Source organism: Pollachius pollachius (genome assembly GCF_949987615.1).
Source record: "Pollachius pollachius genome assembly, chromosome: 1".
In the NCBI taxonomy this organism is placed as follows: Eukaryota; Metazoa; Chordata; class Actinopteri; order Gadiformes; family Gadidae; genus Pollachius; species Pollachius pollachius.
The window spans coordinates 45,047,668-45,067,667 of record NC_136934.1 but is presented as its reverse complement, the minus strand read 5'-3'; the positions used below and the strand labels follow the sequence as shown (position 1 = coordinate 45,067,667).

Genomic DNA, 20,000 nt, shown 5'->3' with positions numbered 1-20,000 from the left:
CAAGATTCCTAACGTAAAGGTTTTTATTACAACAGAAAGCTTATGAAAGTATTGAAACAACTAAATCAGAATTTAAATGACTTTCCCTTCGGCCTTTACTCACTCAATTCAATCTTCACTTTCCCCTTTTTTTTATATTATCATTCTGTATTGTGTATATATATGGCTTCCCCAAGGCCATGCTTCCAGAATCCATTTTCCTTTCTCCATCTCTTTCACTAGGGGCAAATGAATGGCAGTATTCCTTCCTGCGGGTTGTAATAAAGATCATATGCATTCATATCTCCATTCCCCTTAGGGGAACACAGACTTACCACTGTTCTCTACAAGTCACAACCACGGCCATGTTACATTGGCAAGGATATGATGGCTCCCAGATGCTAATAAAACATGAATTTAAATTCCTCTCGCGCGCACACACATACACACACACACACAGACACACACGGTGTGACAAAAAAATGAAACCAGTAATCTAATAGTAATAGAATTTTAAGGATTATATTACCATCTTTACTTTATCACTAGTTTAATAAGGCCAAGCATTTAATATGCCTTTTACTAATGTATCCTTGCACCTAGAGATAGCTCCCTTCCTCTCTAAAATTGAAAGACGGACCTCAGACCTTTGATGTTCCTGCTCAGCCCACGGTGTCAAAGTGTTTAACAAGAAATTATTTTTCATTCTACACCAAGTTTCCCGAACCACTTTACCATATCTGCATCTGAATAGCAACCTGAGGAAGCCGTTTCACGCTGGACATTTATGAGGGAAATATATTTGAAGATGTATCCTCTAAAGCCGGGCTGCTTTACCAAACTGTCTCGGACAGCTGCAAAACATTTGACCTGGTTTTTGTATTTTATCCCCCTCGTTTATCTGGCAGATTCCCTCCTGCTTTCTCAGAGCAGAAAACAAGCTGTAACTGATGACCACGGTGCCAGACGTATCCAGGGATCTGTTGATAGAGAGCTGGATGTCTTAGTCTATAGTCGATCGTCCACACATCCCGCAAACCTGTGCACGCACGCACACACGCACACGCACGCACACACGCACACACGCACACACACACACACACACACACACACACACACGCACACACAGACGTATGGTAGTTCTTATATGTATGTGTCCTCTAATACTGATGCTGTCGACAGGCCTTGAACCAAACCATTTGCAGGAGATATGTGTTCCTCCAAAAACGCCAAGATTCAGGCAAAAGACGCCCAGAGGCAACCAGCCAACAAAACAGATCAGTTCCCTAGCCTTTTGCTTCCAAAACCCAAGTGGTTTGCTGTCAAATAACAGAAAAACAGAGGCAGTCTGGCCAGAAAAGATACAATACATCTACACATGTGTCACACACATGGCTCCGGAGGATACTAAGACTAGTGTTCACGGTCGGGCTTTGTTTACGATAAAAACAATTATGGTTTGTGTTCTCCACCTGGATTCTGATTATGGCTGCGATCCCATCTTAATCATCTTTGGATCTGGGCTCAACAAATGAACCGTTGTATCCCGTCGATTACCTGTAAGATTTTAAAATTCTGAATTTTCCTTGGATGCATAAGAAGTTCACCGGGGAACATAGCAGACGGTGGAAACTGGAAATCTGAAACCTGCCCTGTCCCACCGTGGTCCTGCCGTAAAGTTGCTACTTATAAAACATGACAGAATCGATTCAAACTATTACTGACGTGTCCAATGGTTCTCCTAAAATGCTCTCCCCGCTCTATAAAATGATCCCAACCGTGAGCGCCTGCTTTGCACGGCACGTCAAAGCGATTCCTAGACGTCGTGAACCCGGCAGGAACAGAAGCAAAAAGAACTCAAATCGCTGCGTCTGGGATTTTATCTTTTAGACACTTGAGGCATGGGTCTTCAGGATCGGGCCATCTCACGGCCGGATGGCCGCGATACTTTCCTGGCTCGGCCGACCGGCCTGGGCTACCACTAAACCTCTGGGCAGGATTCCGGATGAGGCCTCACGTCTGGGGTACAATACCCTCAGCGAGCACACATCGCTCCCCCGGCTCCTTGTACCCACGCAGGAGACCCTGGTGACCCTGGCGTTCGGGGTTGCTCACCAGATCTCCGCCGAATGACATCTCGTTTCTCAACCGTCCCCATGCCCTCACCAGCCCCCGGAGGTCCATGAATGATTGGTGTCCGGCACTGCCTCCACTCCAGACTTGTTTCATGCGCCAGGCTTTGAGGATGGCACAGGTGACCTAGCTCATTACGTTTCCTAATCCCTAGAGGAACAACGGAATACCTCGTCCGGGAACAATGGATCCACTGACTGGCGGACTGTGTGGTCCGTAACAAAGCATCAGGCTTATGTTCCGTTTATAACTCACTTTGTTCAGATGTGCCATCTCTGCATCGGCGGATGTTAATATTAAACAGAAATTGAGATAAACCTTTTTATTTCGACAAACGTTTCAGCATTCTGCACAGTTTCTGTTTTTACAGAACTTGGTCGTGCCTCACTTTTGCAGTAATTTGTGCAGTCTGCTCTGTAAACGAGACATTCTGATTTGATTGTTATCTCAGGCATGGTGGCACAGCACAATTTCTGTTTATGTGGGACTAATTCAAATGAAAAAGGATGCAATCATCCATCAACTCTAGTTCACCTGTCTATGTTACTAATTCCTTGGCCTGAAACACTGTGAGCATCTATGCCAGGTAGGCTTGTTCATGAACAACATAGCATGTAATTATATTGCAAATTACCCAGCATCCTTTAGAAACAAAGAGTGTGGGCTTACCTTTAGTCTTTCCCGTCAGAGCCAGTCAACTCACTTCTGATTGGCTATCAGCCTTTTACATGACATCATTATTGGTTTACCTTACCAACTTTCTGCTTGATAAATATGGAACATGTTCAGCAAGCCATTTGAAGGTCAGAGAGGTGAATTCGGTTGTTAGGAGATCAGAGCGGTTGAGATTATATTCAAATAAGCCAGGTAATTACGACAAGAAGAAACAACAACAAACGCCTGGAAAGGCATTCATTCAACACCTGTCAGAATTTGGGGCATGTTTTGTGTTTGATGTCAAGCGTGAAATCCAGCTAGGAAACAGTTGGATTATCCTCTGGGTTTAATTAGGCAGAAATTGGCAAAGGAATCGTGTTTCATGTTCAAGACTGTTTCAAAAACAACTAAATGATTCAAGCAAAGATGTGGTATTTTATCTTCATAGCGATGTTATTATGATGGACATCCTGCAGCCGTCCTGCCATTGTGTCTCAGTCGTTTTGTTTATGTCATGTAATGTAATCTACTACCGAATTTAACCATTTACCTTACCCTGATTGACATTAATTGTAATTTACTGTCTCCTAAACATAATTCTATAATCCATCAGTCCAGCCAATCAAAATTGCAGACTGTTTGCACCCTGTGACATTTTTTCAAACACAGGGTATGAAGATATTTTGTACATTTATAGTGAAAACCAAACAAAATAAAAAGCCTGATGAAACACAAGTCTCGTTCAGTTTTTTAATTGTACTATACGTTGGATGTTTTTATTCTTAGAATACTCTTTGACCAAATGCAGGGAACATCCTTGGGAACACACCCATTCTCTGTGAGTCTTTTATAATGCATTTCTTCTGTTTCCCTATAAAGCTTTTGGAGCGAATCTGTGAACCCTGGGCTTCTTCTAATTAAAAAGACATTGGCGACAAAAGTGAACCGTTTTGTCCTAAAAGCCCACAGAAACGTGTGTGTGACGGACCCACGAGTGCTTCCATTGTGTGGCGTGATCCAACGTTAAGTAGCTTCCCGATGAGGGACATGTATCTTTAGCAGGGGGGGTAAAAGTAGTGCCCTCCTCTTCAGAAGCACACCGTCTAGCCAGTTCAATTGATTATAAATGGACGTGATCAATATTCAACACACGGTAGCAATGATGCCCTTCTCTATTCTGAGGTAAGAAGAAAGTCACATGACCTTGATAAAACATTGCAAAGCAATGTTGTGTTAAGTCACACACATATGCACATATACACACACACAAACACAAATACACACACATACACAAACAAGCACACACACACATACACATATATATATACTTATATATACATACATATATAATGTGAATGCTTTATATGTTTGGTACTTACTGAGCGTGGACTGTATAGATGCTCTGTACATGGTGGCATGGGACAGAGGCTGCCATTGGACACACATGCTGTTGGGACGGACCTGGTACGTGGACAGGCCAGACACCCCCAGGAATACTAAGAAGAGGAACAGAGAGAGAGAGAGAGAGAGAGAGAGAGAGAGAGAGAGAGGGAGAGAGAGAGATGTTAACAATCCCAAAGTGGGTCTGGCACTTCAATCTATGGTCTCGATCCCTCCTTTATTTATTTCACTTGAACCACTACAAAGGACAAAAGAAACACGAGAAAGGCAGAGATGAAAGACTAAGACTTTACACCTAGACCAATCAAGTGCCTTTCAAGGAATCTTAAATGCTTCCATTAAAAGTGATCAAGTAAACATCCATCATCTTTAATCGACCGTCTTTTGGGATATTGTGGCTGAATAATGCAAAGTCAGCCCCAGCAGGGGTTCAAAGATCAGCAGAATGAAACGCGCCAGTCAGATTGTGATGCTAAGCTGTCGCGGGGAGTAAAGTGCTGAGCCCTGATGCTTTGGGAAACACACAGAATTAAAACTGGCTTTGAATTCAGATGTGAGTGCAGCATGGATAGCAACCAACTCTCAGAGGGAAGACCTGCTGTCTCTCTGCCCGTTCTTGCTCTTTTACTCTCTCTCACGCTCTCTATCGTGCTCTCACTGTCTCTTGCTCTCTCTCTCACTCTATCCATCATGCTCTCACTGTCTCTCTGTCGCTCTCTCCCACTCTCTCTCACGCTCTCTATCATGCTCTCACTGTCTCTCTGTCTCTCTGTCACTCTGTGTCTCTCTCTCGCTCTCTCTCTCCTTCTATCCGCCATTCCCTACTTTACAACTTTATTCATTATACTCTACTGCACTATGCCCTCTTTCTCTCTCTCTGTCTCTCTTTGAGCCTCCCTCTCTCTTTTCTCTCTGTCACTCTATACTTAATTTTCGCTATACTATGGCATACTGCTCTCTCTGTCTCTGTCTCTCTCGCTCTTCGTGTGTATGTCTCTCTCTCTCTCTCTCTCCCCCTTCGCTCTATCTCTACTTTATTCTCTCTACTCGATGGCACTCTGCCCTCTCTCTGTCTCTATGCTCTGACTCTCTCAGTTCTCTCATTATTGTAGAAAACTTGCTGATGGTATAAATTACAATACACCAGGCTCCCGCATGCAATTACATGGATATTTTATGCGGGAACCATATGCCACGTGTCACATTGAAGATGAGGGTAAATAATGCATTTAAACGCACCCTATTACCATATTACCATATTAAACAAAGGCATGCGCGTGTTTAGTATAGGACTGCAGTTACTATATTCCGTGCACGGAAACTGCAACATACCTGAGATTCTCTGCATGCTATTGCACACACATATGTTTTTAAGGTGCACATGCACATAGAAAACACAGGAGGCCACACAAATCTACACACACACGCACGCACGCACGCACGCACGCACGCACGCACGCACGCACGCACGCACACACACACACACACACACACACACACACACTTTCTGATAAAGGTCAGACTGAAGTGAAGGCTTTCTACTGGTTTTCAATCTTGGTGGCCAGAATGTTCTTATTTCTTCAAATCAAAAAAAAGGGAAGACTGGTAAAAGACAGTCCTTATTCAGGAACGGTCAGTCTCTAGGAAGTCCTGCTGTTCGTTTATAGGGGGTCCATATGCTAAAACTAACACAAGGAAGAAGATTTAGGAATTTGATTTATTTTTTCCACTTCTATTAACTATAAAAAGATGAAAAAAAGGACCCTAGAAAAGAGCCAGAACTAACCTCCTCACCCCTCACCTTGTGTTAAATGTGCCATAGGCAGACTGATAGTCTCGCTGCTGCACAGCCTGGCCACTTGATTTAAAGAGGAGGGATAAAGAGGAAGACAGGGTGCAAAGCTGCAGCCAAGATCCTTCTCTCTCCAACTCTGAGTTGGAGTTTGGTCTGTGACGCAGGCTAACTGTGACCCCCATGCTGCTCACGATAGGGGATCTGAGGTAAATCTCTTTAGACGTTTTTTGTACACGCATGACCTCGAATCCTTCCATGGGAAAGGCACGCTTTAATCTAGTATTGAATGTGTGATTTTAATTGGTTTGCGTTGATCGACAAGACTTATGTTTTGGTAACTGAAAACAGAAGACAAAACATGCAACAAATACACAGAAGCACACAGGCGCACACACACACACAAAGGCCTATCATTTCCCTTATATAGATAGCCCCTCCACACACATACACACACACACAATCTCTCTGTTGTTTTAGATGAGAAAGGTCCTTGAGTCTGCATCCGTCCCTGTTGCACCTACTATTTCTACATTTCTATGCAGGCGGCACCCCTCACTGCCTTTGAGGGGAGAATACCAATGTCTGTCTGTTTATCTATTGGCCTATAAGTCTCCATAGCAATTACACCCGCATCGTATCAGAGAGCCTGGTATGCATATCACACCTCCTTCAATCTCCCATCGCTTTATTCCAATCACACCCTTCTACGGGTTGATCGTGTATATAGAGGGGAGCAGTTGTATTGTCCCCTGAACACTATCGCCCCTGATCTAGAGAACACTGTGGGACCCTGGTCTAGAGAACACTTTGGGCCCCTGGTTGAAAGAACACTGTGGGCCCCTGGTTGAGAGAACACTGTGGCTACTGACCTAGAGAACACTGTTTTCTTTTGACTGAATAGCCATATAAGATGAATTTAATAGGGTAGAGACATTAATCTCTAACTATTATACGCTCAATAAGTATTCTTATTGACCACAACAAATTCAAACATTTTAGGGTTACATTGGCTCCAGGTGGTCACTTGACTCACGGGTCTTGGCGGTGCCTAGGATGGGCTCGCTGTGGGTCGTGGGGAAGGACGCGCTCACTTGGATGGAGTACTCCGTCCCGCTCTGCAGGTTGGGGATGACCACGGAGTTGACGTTTGCTCCGACCACCGTGTCCAGAGCCGGGGCTGGGGAAGAGAGACGGAGAGAGAGAGAGAGAGAGGGAGGGATAGAGGAGGGAGGGGGCGAGAGAGAGAGAGAGAGAGAGAGAGAGAGAGAGAGAGAGAGAGAGAGGGAGAGAGAGAGAGAGTGAGAGGGAGGGAGGGGGCGAGAGAGAGAGAGAGAGAGAGAGAGAGAGAGAGAGAGGGAGGGAGGGAGGGAGGGAGGTGGCGAGAGAGAGAGAGAGAGAGAGAGCATTGTCTGTTAATCTGCACCTATGTCACTGCTACTTTATAGTTAACTTATTTTTAAACTTATTTTTGTGTTTTTTTAAGTACTTTGTCATTTGTCTTTCGTTACATTTTTAAGCTGCTTTGCCAATGTAAATGTTTATTAACCTTGCAAATTTGTCTGGAGAAAGTAAGAGAGTGGGAGAGAGAGATGGAGATAGAGGGTCATAATCCAACTGTTTGTAAATAGTTGGATTATTAAAGCAAACAAACATTAGTGTTTAGACTGTATTCCATCCAAGAGAGCACGGTAACCTGGCCCAGAGACGTCCCCCCCCCCCAGCTTAAGTCCTGTGACCAGACTGACTCATGGTGAGTGCTCCCGGAAGCCTTGGAACCACAAGTCAACGGGGCTGACATGAGCGAACGCTGCCATAGAAACAACACAAACATAAACCTTGACTCGCAAAATTGTTAAAAAAAAATCTTGGAAGCTCATAATAGATTCTGTTGTTTTTAAACCACGAAAGGGGGCATGGGAACATATATATATATATATGGTTCACAACTGGCTCCAGCCCAGCACAGGCGTCACTTCACTCCACCGCGGGTTTGCTCTCGACTTAAAAGAGCACAGATTCAAACATATGGCTGTATTTCTCTGAGGGGCCAGACCCTGGATCCTTCCCCCGTATAGCAGACGTGCGCTCAATATTAAACGTAGCACATTAGAATGACTCCATGTTTCCTCGGGGAACTTCAAGGAGAGCTGAAAAGCCAGAGAGCCTGAGGACCAGATATGCCTCTTTGTTGCTTAAGAGAGAGAAAGCTTACAATAGCGAGAGGGTTACAGTCGATATGTATTTATTAGGAATTTATTTACCCAGGGAAGAGGGTATTTAACATTACAGGCTCTTACTCTGAGGAGAGACCCAGAGTGTTATGTGAGTATCTCCTTTCTCCAAAGACCTTAAATTCGGTTATTAAAGGCTTTAAAGGTGTAGTGTAGAATCTAGTTGTATCTAGCGGAACGGAGCTGGCAGAAAGGCAACATACTATTCATCAGCGTGTTTTAATTGTGCAATTGTGTATAGTTGTGTTTTTGTTATTTGAGAATGAGCCCTTTATATCGACATAGTGAGGGGTGCTCTGGCACAGAGCCCGCCATGTTGAGTCACCATGTTTCTACAGTAGCCTTGACCGGACAAACGGCTCTAGAAAGGACGGCGGTTAAATATTTGATCATAATCGCTATCATAAATCTATCAAGGAACCTCATTACTGGACACGCTGCTCGATGCTGGAATGCTGAAAATGCAAGGGCTTTCATCAGTAGGGCCATATTGGCTCAATCACTATTAAGTCTCCTCAGTCAGCGATACTGACTTTACAGAAACTTATTTACATGAAAATAATTGACTTTAATGCCGACAAATATACGACAAAAAAATATAATGAATCTATGAATAGATCAGACGTGGGTGTTTGTGTGTGTGTGCTTGTGTGTGCTTGTGCGTATGTGTGTTTGTGTGTGTCTGTGTGTTTGTGTCTGTGTGTGTGTGTGTGTGTACCCTACCACTCATGGGCTGGTAGACTATCCTGTACCCTGTGGGGGGGGAGGTGGGCGGGTCCCAGGTGACCCTGAAGCGGTTGTACCACTCCTCTGAAACGCGCAGGTTGCTAGGCGATGACAGCGGTACTGGTGAAGGGAAAGCAATCACAATCAGGGATTTGGTATTCAGTCGACTCTTTCATCTTTAACAATCAATGCTCTGTGGATTCTGTTTACGGGATCCAAACCAGCGCGGGTGCGACGAACCAGAGATCCCCGCCCTTGATATGCGCACGCACATACAGGTTTCAGGGGTGTACCACATCGATGGTTTTCCTAGCTCCGAGAATGGCTGTGGTATGACAGTTAGCGTTGCTTTGGACAGTGCTGTGAATTGTGTTTAATCATTGGCTGTGTCTCAATTCAGGGGACGCATCCTTCGAAGGACGCGGCCTATGAAGGTGTGGCCTTCGTAGACTGTGAAGGCCGGACCGAAGGCCGGACCGAAGGCCGAACGAGCGTTTTTAAGTAAGACGGTCTGGCCTATGGAGCATTTCCAGTTTGCGTAGCAAGCCGTTAACACCCTTTACCTTACGTGGTGACGCGCCGCTCCTGTCACCTAGCAACCCTGACAGCTGTGGTTCAAACCGGACGGCGGAGGAGAAATACGGAGCCGTTATATAATAATTATAGAAAATATAACGTTAATTAGTTTAACGTTATATGACTTGTGTTAATGTCATTGAAGTTTGACAATAAAGTTACACATTTAAAATAGTCCCAACTTAAATGTAAAGAAAATAAGAAAATGACATAGTTTTGTCATAAAATATTTAATTAGCTGCAACTGCCGCTTCCACTCTCCGACGCCATTTCGCAAAAAATCCAACGCGCAATGAATCTTGGGATACGTTGGACAGTGAAGGATCCAGCCGGTGGACCCTTCAAATCCGGGAAAAGAGGGCAGCATTTCTCGGCCGCATTTGACGGAGCCTTCGAAATGGGACAGCCTTGACGCGCCGCTGTGACGCAATCGGTCTTCAATGCAGCCTTCGAAGGATGCGTCCCCTGAATTAAGACGCAGCCATTGAGAGGCAAGAGAAATCTAGAGTTCGTAGAATTGTCAGAAAGGTAAGAGCATTACGGTGGTTGCTCTTTCAAAATAATTTGCAGGTGACACGCCCTTGATTTATAATGATTGATGACTGGTCCACTACATCTCACAACAGTTTTCAAATCCTGGTGTAAACAAGGTCATCAACTCAAATCGTACCCTTATTGTGTTCAACATGTGCGTTACTGTGGAGTTGTCACGTTTTCTGAAAAAATTGGCTTGCAAAAAGAGATAATAAATCTCAAGGTGATCAAATTTGGATGAATAAAGGTTAAATTACAAAAAATTCAAAAATCTGAATGTCTGCATTCTTACAGAACGTGACATCACTCAGCCCTTGTTTCTCCTTTGATTGGGTTTGCTAATCATTGGCATCCATCCAGAGCAGGTCTGAGCAGAATCCATTAGAGCCTTGGAGGGTTATTCACTGTTGTGATAGCGGGGAGGGCCTATGTGATTGCAAATGACCTTCATTACCATAATTAAAAGAGGAATCTGTATTTGTCATCACTCTCAGTGACGTTCGCCTTCTGGGAGCGTGTGTGAATATGAAAGGAACGGATTAGAAGTTTAACATCATGCTCTCCAGCAAATGACAATCCGTGCAGTTGTAATCGGCCATCAGCTCCTTATTCATTTGACAAAACAAATTGAAATTGTTTGCAAATGAACAACTTATCTATAGTGATTATGTGTGTGTGCGTGTTTGTGTTGGCCGATATATGTGTGTGTGTGTGTGTGTGTGTGTGTGTGTGTGTGTGTGCTCTTGTGTGTGCATGTGTATGTGGGTGTGTTTGTGTATGTGTGTGTGACTGTGTATATATGATGGTATATGTTTGCATGAGTGTGTGTGTGTGTGCTCTTGTTTTTTCATGTGTATGTGCATGTGCGTGTGTATCTGTGTGCATGATATGTGTGTGCAATGATGTGTGGTGTGTGCGTGCAAGTGTGTGTTTGTTTGTGTGTGTGTGTGTGTGTGTATCCGTGTGTATGATATGTGTGTGCATGATGTGTGTGTGTGTGTGTGTGTATGTGTTTATGCATGATGTGTGTCCCTTTGTGTGTGTGTGTGTGTGTGTGTGTGTTTATGCATGATATGTGTCCCTTTGTGTGTGTGTGTGTGTGTGTGTGTGTGTGTGTGTGTGTTTATGCATGATATGTGTCCCTTTGTGTGCGTGTGTTTGTGTGCGTGTGCGTGTGTGTGTGTGTGTCTTACGCGTGGCTCCCTGCGCGGCGGTGCTGATGCCGTCCTGGCCGTCTGGGTACAGCGGGGTGAGGGTCACCTTGTACCAGGTGTCAGGGACCAGAGGCTGGAGCAGCACACTGCTGGATCCAGCAGGAAGGAAGACCTGGACACACACACACACCAGACAATACACACACACACACACACACACACACACCAGATAATACACACACACACACACACACACACACACACCAGTTAAACATGGGGTAAAAGGGAAACAATTCAATGTCATCCAAGTCTGTACGACCCCGGTGTCCTTCTATTCTAAGATTATTCCAAATTGAGTGTGAACCACTTATTGAGTTGTATTGCGATGCACAGAACACAGTCTTCCAACTCTGCGCTTGCCAAGCCTCTGGATGTAATTAATGAGTAAGTAGTGTAAGTAGTTTGCAAGATTTATTTTCTCATTTTGTTCTGCCCTGTTGAGATATTCTTCTCCTCAAGTCTAAAGCGTCAGCACCAGGTATTAACTGCCAGCATGTAACATTTCACAACTTCCCTTGTGCAACCTAAACTCAACGCACTGATCGCAAATCCGCTCGAGGCTGTGTGTGTATGTGTGTGTACGTGTGTGTGTGTACCTGTGTGCGCCGGCGGGGCAAGAGAGAGATCGAAGACACAGACAGACTGAGCAAGAGAATGATGAAAAGTTTGTGTCCCCACAAACAAAGTGGTGAAAGATATATACATGAGTGGTGACGTTAGGCCAATTCAGGATGAAAGTGCACCCCCCCCCCCCCCCCCCCCCCCCACACACACACACACATTTAATGACATTTTTACCGAAGACCTAGTGCGCAAGCAAAGATAACACATTCTACATATGTATACATAACATAATGTCTACCTTAGTCAGTGTGTTTGTCTATTTTTCTTATTTTAAGGAAACTTTTATATTTTTGAGCCTTGCCTGCTGGCCTCTGCTTGCCTCCCAGACTGTGGTAAATAAATACTAAGTGAGAAGATAACAGAATGTGTCCGGCCTTGCCTGGACTCTCTTTCTTCTGCCGCTCATTTACCACAGAGAGGAAATTTAAATAAAGAGAGAGAGAGAGAGGGAAAGAGAGAGAGAGAGAGAGAGAGAGAGAGAGAGAGGGAGAGAGAGAGAGAGAGAGAGAGAGAGAGAGAGAGAGAGACGAGGGAGACAGAGGGAGGGGGCGAGAGAGATCGAGAAAGAGAGAGAGAGAGGGAGACCGAGGGATTGGGAAAGAGAGAGAGAGAGAGAGAGAGGGAGACAGAGAGCGGTAGGGAGTAGGAGGAGGAGGAGAAGAGAGTTATGAATGGATCGACAGATGTGGCGTGAGTCAGACAGAGATCCTGTCTGTCTCCGTGTCAGTGAAAGAGAGGGACCTGGAGGAGAGAGGGGAACGAGGGGGAGGGGCAATCAGAAGTAATGGTCTCTGCAGCTCTTAGCTGAGATAAAGAGGTCAGGGAAGGACGGGAGAGGGGAGAAGGGACTGAAGTGAAATGGGTGCTGTGATTGGATAACACGGCCGCGGCATTGACCCCATGACCCCAGAGCTTCGATGCCTGGTGTCGGCACTTTCTCGGCCAATAAAGTTTATGACATTTGTTCTGGAAAGTTCTTCAGTCTTCCCTCACCACGATCCAGATGAAGTGTTTGTGTGTTCTGTGTGTCTGAGTGTTGATGTTGGGTCAGGATAAATTGCGGGGATGTTGTGATACAAAAGATCTAAATAGTTTGCTCATCCACCCGCTGAAGACGAACAGATTTAGAGTCAGTTCTTAAAATCTGACCCGGTGATAGACATCCGACCCCATTTCCCCATGAAAATAATAATTTTAAAGAGAAAATGTTCCAATTTCCTTTTGAAGTGTGTTACTTTTTTCTGCTGTTCAACTTTTTCGCTTTTTTTTTTTAAACGTGACTAAAGAATATCGTTAGCCTAACAGCTTAATTGCTTACGTCATATTTTAAGGTTCATTTGTATTTGACATAAAAAATGCCAAACTGATGACGTAGGCAGATGGCGATTATGGATTGTAAAAAGCACTCTGATTGGATATAGCCAATGAGGCACAGTGAATCAGCAGCGTTAGCAGAGTAGGGTTAGGGTGGATATCACAATTTGGCCATAATATGACTATGCCAACTATGCTGTGGGGCTAGCCATACGTTTTTAAACGGGTACCCGAGTATTTAAGGGGACCTATCTACAGTCTGTTGAGAATAGACAGTATCTAAAGAGGCTCCATTTTCCAATGAGCTAGAACCTCAGCAACATCCTCCCCATCGTGTAAAGCCTCCTCCACCCAGGGCCCACAGTCACACTCACCACCTCCGGGGAGTGGGTGTGGTCGGGGGTGGCGTAGGACACCCTGTAGCCCTCCACCAGGGGGTCCTCCAGCTCCCAGGAGGCCTCCAGGCTGTGGGTGGTCCTCTCCCCCAGCTGAAGGTTTCTGGGCGCCTGGCGGGGGGCTGGATCAAAGGAACGGAGGAGGTTTACACAAGGGATCAGACAAACGCACACACACACACACACAAACACACTCACGCACACACACACACATACACGCACGCACACAAACACAAACAAACACACACAACACACACTTACCCATACACACACATACAAACACAACACACACATACCATACAGACAACAAATGCACACAACACTCACACACACACACACGCGCACACACACGCACATACACACACACACACACACAATACACACTGCCGTCTGCCGACAAACATTTAAGAACGGATTTAGAAAGTGTGCCATGGCATTGCATTAGAGACACTACCGTTATCACAAAGGACTAGTGAATAGTGTCGAAGAGAACGCCTCAAGTGAGTTCTATGAAAGTTTGATGGAAAAGGCCAGGAAGTACAGGCTGCAAAGCCCATGTCTAAAACCGTGGGGCCCGAGGCAAGCGGGCGTCGAACCATTTGGCTTCGCAACTGTTCAGGGCCAGATGGAAAGGGTGTTTGACTGTCTCAGTACTGAGTGTCTCTAGTCCTAGTTTAAATAAACAATAGCCAGCCGCTATCATCCCTACAACAATCTCAGGAGTCGTATTTACACTTACAAGAGAAAGGTGCTGTGCCCTTTCTAAAAACGTGTTTAAAGTCGGAACGTTTTTATCGCACCGGCACGCGAGAACATTAAACAATGATACCTGTTGGTTTTGAGGAGAAGTGATGTATCTTCGCTGCAGATACACCCCTCAAACAGAATCCAGATGGCTTCTCCATCACCATGGCAACACTGAAGCTCAGAGGGAGCTAAGGGTTCTGGGTAAGGCTGGCATTGGGCAGGGAATGTTTATTCACTAACCTCAACCGGATTCTGTATCCATTTTTTTACTTTTGACATGGCTTTGAGAAGGTCAGACGAGCAGGGACTTACTTAGTCTGTGTAACTAAACTGGCTTATTGCCATCCTGCAATGCTGGAGTGTGTTCTGTGGTTAAATCAGTTGGATAAGTGCTGTTCTACCGCGCAAGACAAGGGCTGCAAACTGGCCAGTCGAAATGTAATGGCCCATTTCAGATTGGGAACATTTATATTAAATTCACTCTACCACTGAGGGACAACATGTAGTTGATGAGATACAGTGACAGAGTATTAAGGTTGCTTTTAAAAAGGAGAGGCAGGGATGTTAGCATGTCACACAGACTACATAACAGACGAAGTCCAACCCTCTGCTCAGTGTAGTCTGCTGGAAGCAATCGCAATGCTTTTTACCTGCGGTAGTCGGAGCAATTGTTGTTGTCCTGGCCACTGCAGAAATACAGATGCAACGTCAAGCAGTTTATAATGTTAGAATCCTATTGAGATAATACATTTTTATAATTTCATCAGCTTCAGCAATTCAGTGAAGATGGCCCAAAAGCTGTGTGTCTGGAGTTTGATCATTTAGGTTGGAATCACAGGTTAAGTAACGTATAAACTCCGTCTTCGTCAATCAGAGCGGTTGTAATTACAAGTTGAGAACTGTATTCACTGTGTGTTCATCATTAAGAACAGTTGTAATTACACATTAACGACTGTATTCACTGTGTTCATCATTATAAACGATTGCAATTACAGGAAAATAATTGTGTTCACGGTGTGTTCATGGTTAAAAACGGTTGCAATTACAGGTAAAGACCTGTTTTCCCCGTGTGTTCATTAAGACCTGTATTCACTGTGTCTTCAACGAGAATTGGAAACAAAAGTGTTTGAGAACAGGGACATGGCCCTTACGTGTGGTTGCCATGACAGCCACGGTGTCGCTCTCGGACTGGTCTTTGAACACAGCCGTTAGCATCGCTTCGTACTCCGTGGAGGGGCTGAGCCCGGTCAGGACATAGCTGTCAACCGCACCGCTCAAAATCACCTGGGGGAACCAAAACACACACACGCACACACACACACACACACAGGGACACACAGGGACACAAACACACACACGCAGGGACACAAAACAAGAGTGTAATACTAAATATTACATGACAGAGTAAGTACAGAAGTTGGCTCGGTCTGATGGCCTTTATTAATTCATAGCATCATGATGTGGAATTTAAAGGATTTTTTTATCCTTGACTGTGGCTAGCTGTCTGTTAAAGCTCTTGAATTCTCGATGGGAATCTGGGATTCTTCCATTCCATCCATTCATCTATTCCATTCCATCCATTCACCTATTCCTGAAGACATTCATTCATTTATTCATGTACTTGTCCATTCACTTTCACTCAATGTTATTACTGTGAAGGACGGTTAATGTTTTTGGGATTTAATGCACATGAGCCTTACAAAAATAATAAATACACAATAACGAGATTGTGAACACAAGCTCTTCCCTTCGGATAGGTAATCAATCAAGAACAGTCTTACATTGATAGGAAACAACAAGCCAACCAACAGTCATTTCAAATAATTCAGGCATGAAGGAAAACATCAAAACACGGAAAATAGATTGATATTGACGACGGTCACCAGTTTCTCATTAATTGTAAAGATTAGCTTATTTAACGTGCAACAAATGTGAATGAACATGCTCGGATGAGTGTGTTTGTTTGTGTGTGTGTGTGTGTGTGTGTGTGTGTGTGTGTGTGTGTGTGTGTGTGTGTGTGTGTGTGTATGTGTGTGTGTGTGTGTCTGTGTGTGTGTCTGTGTTTGTGTGTGCCTGTGGATATGGGTATACAAGCTTGTGTGTATTTATGTATTGTTGAGTTCATTTATAATTGTTCACTTGAATTATGCTATATCCTGGTAATATGAAAGCCTTGCTTTTGCGAACCAGACATCTACATATATTTTCATAATTTAAGGATACAATAACAAATCTTAAACAGAACATAAAACGTGCAGGATTCAAAAGTACTATATATAAACACACAAGGGGACAGAGTGTGTTTACATGTCAAGGCAGAAACAGTTGCTTGGGCACATTAGCAACAGACCTCGGTCCAATAAGCAACCCTGTTTCTCTGCTTTTCTTTAGACATTACACCACATAATTCTACATTGTTTAGGTGAGATTCAAGTTCAAACGAACCTCGCCTGTCGTCAAAAAGACACCACCCTTAAAAATAACATTTCCCCTCTCCCCGTGCCCTTGTTAAGTGCACTAACCTCCTTAGTGTCGCCCCCTATAAACGGAGCCCAGGATAGCTTGTAGAGGACCACGTCTTTGGCTGAGTGGTCCCAGCTGACCCGCATGCTGTCCTCTGACACATCACTGGCCCTCAGGTCCAGGTCCGGGTCTGAGGGGAGACGAAAAGGTAAGACAGGGAGGAAGAAGGGCAGGTGGTAAGGAAGAAGAAGAAGAAGAAGAAGAAGAAGACAAATCTGAGAACAATGTCAACAATGTGGTTGTTAGCTTAATATGGGCATTGCTCATCCAATTACTGTTATACTTTTTTTATGTTGCTCATTTGTATTCTCTCGATTCTCTCAAGCCAGGGGTGCCCAATCAAGTTCATGCCGGGACACACCTGTGAAAGTACTTTGGACCCAGATACTTTTAACAATGGTATAACCAGGTCAAGAAAAGCAGTTCATCTTGTGTTCTTCTGTCCCGCTGTCTTCAAACCATAATAATGATCAAATAAAACCAAACAGTGTGTATGATAGGGCTGGGCTTCAGCACTGATAACCCTGATTCAATTCTGATTCATAAGGTCCCGATGACATTTCGATATTGATTCAATATTTCAGCTACATAGTTTGAAAGCCACAGCCCTCGGCGGCTTAGGAAAGGTGTAATAAATACCCAGACATCCGCTTCTAGACAATCTTGTGTTTACTTTCGTATTCGATTTTGTATATTATTTTGACAATGTTCTACATGTTATTGTCCTTATTTTGCTTACACTATCAGAGTGAGATGGAGGAAATGTTTCCTTTGTGTGTGTTATAATAAAGCCCGGTTCATTGCGTCATTGTCTATTGTTATCATTGTTAATAATACGGCCAGATGATTAATCGTCTAAACCCCAGAGTCGTGTTTGGGGGGAGAAAGTTAGGAGGTAGCAACAGCCCTCTATAATGAATGCGCCCGCTAGCCTCATTAAACTCAGCAGCTGCATCGTGATAACGGAATGAAAGAAACCACCCAAAAGAACTCCAAGGAGGTCCACTCTCATAGTATCAGGGTGTGCAGTGGCGACCAGTGGCTAGTTGGAAAAGCTTTAAACATCACCCAAGCTCTGTTGACCCGGGTTTACTGGGAGATAAATGGGTCATCAGCGCAGGCTCCTGGGCTATGGATTGTTTAAGAGTCGGTTCTGGCAGATGAGGCACGGGTCCGGGCTGAGTCAGCGGTGGTGGTGCGGTACAGCTCACCGCTCAGGGATATTTCCCCCCCCCCCCCCCCCCGCCTCCCCCCGCCTCCCCCCGCCCAGAAAATCAATAACTGTTAGCATGATGGAATAGTCAGTGGGACGGTGGAATGACCTTTTAATGTGACTGCGCTATTGTGCCCCAGGGCGGGCGGGGAGAATGAGGTTGGCGAGCGGCCAGAGACGTCATAGAACCAGCGGAGGAAAGAAAAAACAATTCCACATTGTGCTGGGAGGAGAGGGGCAGGGAGGGCGCAGGTGACTGCCTGCCAGCCTTGAGAAGACCGTTGAGGAAATAAACTGTGTTGGCTTTAGAAGAGACTGCCGGTGGGCAGGCTGGGTAGATCTTATTGAACATGCGAGTAAATGACCCGTCTGTCAGTCTGGCTGCCTGGCTGTCAGTCCGTCAGTCCATCAGTCCGTCAGTCTGTTTGTCATTCTGTCCGTCTTTCAGTGTGCGGGACTTTTGATCTGTGTATCGTTTTTTCCACACGCTCGGATATTGCTTTGCCAAATTGTTCATCAAAAGACTCCATTTGTATTCCCCTTGTCTTTGTTCTTCTTCTTCTTGGTCATGATCTCATTCGTCTCTCTCCTGGGATTGCTAACGGGCTCACACAGTTCATAGGAAGCAAGAGTTTGGAAATTGCCTTGCAATAGAACGGGATATCGCTACAATTCATGACCCTCTCTCAGCCTGGGCACCATCGGAACTTTGACAGAATCTTACTGGTCGTGAAGCCATCGGTGAGGGATTCCGATTGGCCCTCGTCGTACAGGGCGGACACGGCTACAGAGTACTCCATGAGAGAGGTCAGATCCCCGATGTCATAGGAGCTCACAGGGCCAACCTCCACCTAGAGGACACGGACACGCCCACACACAGACACACATGATCAATGATTTCACTGTAAAAGCCATTTCTATACATTGGATTCTACTACCTTTCGCTAGATCTAATTAAACTTTTGTGTGATTGTCTTTTCATGAACATAACGCTATTAAAGACTACACTGTTTATATCCCTCACACTCACACACACAAACACACACACATACACAAAACCTGTTACACACATTTGGAATCACACAAACCTCCTCTTCGACTAGTCCTTCTGCCTTGACCCACAAGATGCGGTACCCCTTCACCCCCTGGGGGGGCTGCCAGTCAATGTGAGCTGAATTGTGGGTAATTTCAGAGAACTGCAGGTTGCTGGGCGGGCTGAGTGGCACTAGAGGGAATGACATAAGGATATTGATTGGACGATCGGGCTTGGCAAACTATCAGGCATGCTGTTGTGTTGCTAACCAGATCACTCTCAGCCTTCTGCAGAGATGCAGAGAGTCACCTAGTTGGAGAAAAGATGACAAAGAGACCATGAAACAAAGTGACTGATGAGAGAATGTATTCAATCATAATGAATAAAGGATGACAGCCCACGTGCTGCTTTGAAGCAGCTTCCGGCGTTATTATAATTGATATCTACAAGCTCTTCAGCTGTGTGGGTGCGCTAATTCCCATTATTTTACATATACAATCCCAATCTTTATTGTGTGTGTGCGTGTGTGTGTGTGTGTGTGTGTGTGTGTGTGTGTGTGTGTGTGTGTGTGTGTGTGTGCCTGTGTGTTTGTGTGCATGCGTAAATGTGCAAGAGAGAGACTTCCTAAACATATTACAGTAAATGTTTTCGAAGGGAACGTAGTCGCTGAACTACTGATGATTAAAGCACTTCTGCTTGGGGCTAGATTTTAAGGAAAATCAAAAGTTTTCGGTTCTTAAAAAGAAAAAGCATAATTTACTGTATATTAACCCCATTCAAACTCCTCTCACATTTCATTACAGACACCAGGAAACTCACACCTGGAATGGAACGGGAGGACATTGAACGCAACGTGTTATCCTATGCTTTTTTTGTACATGGAAAATGGCAAATGGACTCGATTT

At 44.7% G+C, this 20,000-nt stretch overlaps 1 protein-coding gene across 1 annotated transcript in view; it reads right to left on the bottom strand.

Moving 5' to 3' along the window:
- col14a1a (collagen, type XIV, alpha 1a) overlaps window positions 1-20,000 on the bottom strand; it is a 104,578-nt gene that overhangs the window by 50,311 nt on the left and 34,267 nt on the right. The window contains exons 14-23 of the mRNA XM_079758318.1: window positions 19,151-19,287; window positions 18,787-18,913; window positions 16,849-16,979; window positions 15,478-15,610; window positions 14,977-15,012; window positions 13,559-13,701; window positions 11,226-11,358; window positions 8,920-9,042; window positions 6,999-7,142; window positions 4,149-4,265 (exon numbers count right to left, since the gene is read on the bottom strand). Of these exons, the coding sequence (XP_079614444.1) occupies window positions 4,149-4,265; window positions 6,999-7,142; window positions 8,920-9,042; window positions 11,226-11,358; window positions 13,559-13,701; window positions 14,977-15,012; window positions 15,478-15,610; window positions 16,849-16,979; window positions 18,787-18,913; window positions 19,151-19,287 (1,224 nt within the window). The remainder of the gene's footprint in view (window positions 1-4,148; window positions 4,266-6,998; window positions 7,143-8,919; window positions 9,043-11,225; window positions 11,359-13,558; window positions 13,702-14,976; window positions 15,013-15,477; window positions 15,611-16,848; window positions 16,980-18,786; window positions 18,914-19,150; window positions 19,288-20,000) is intronic.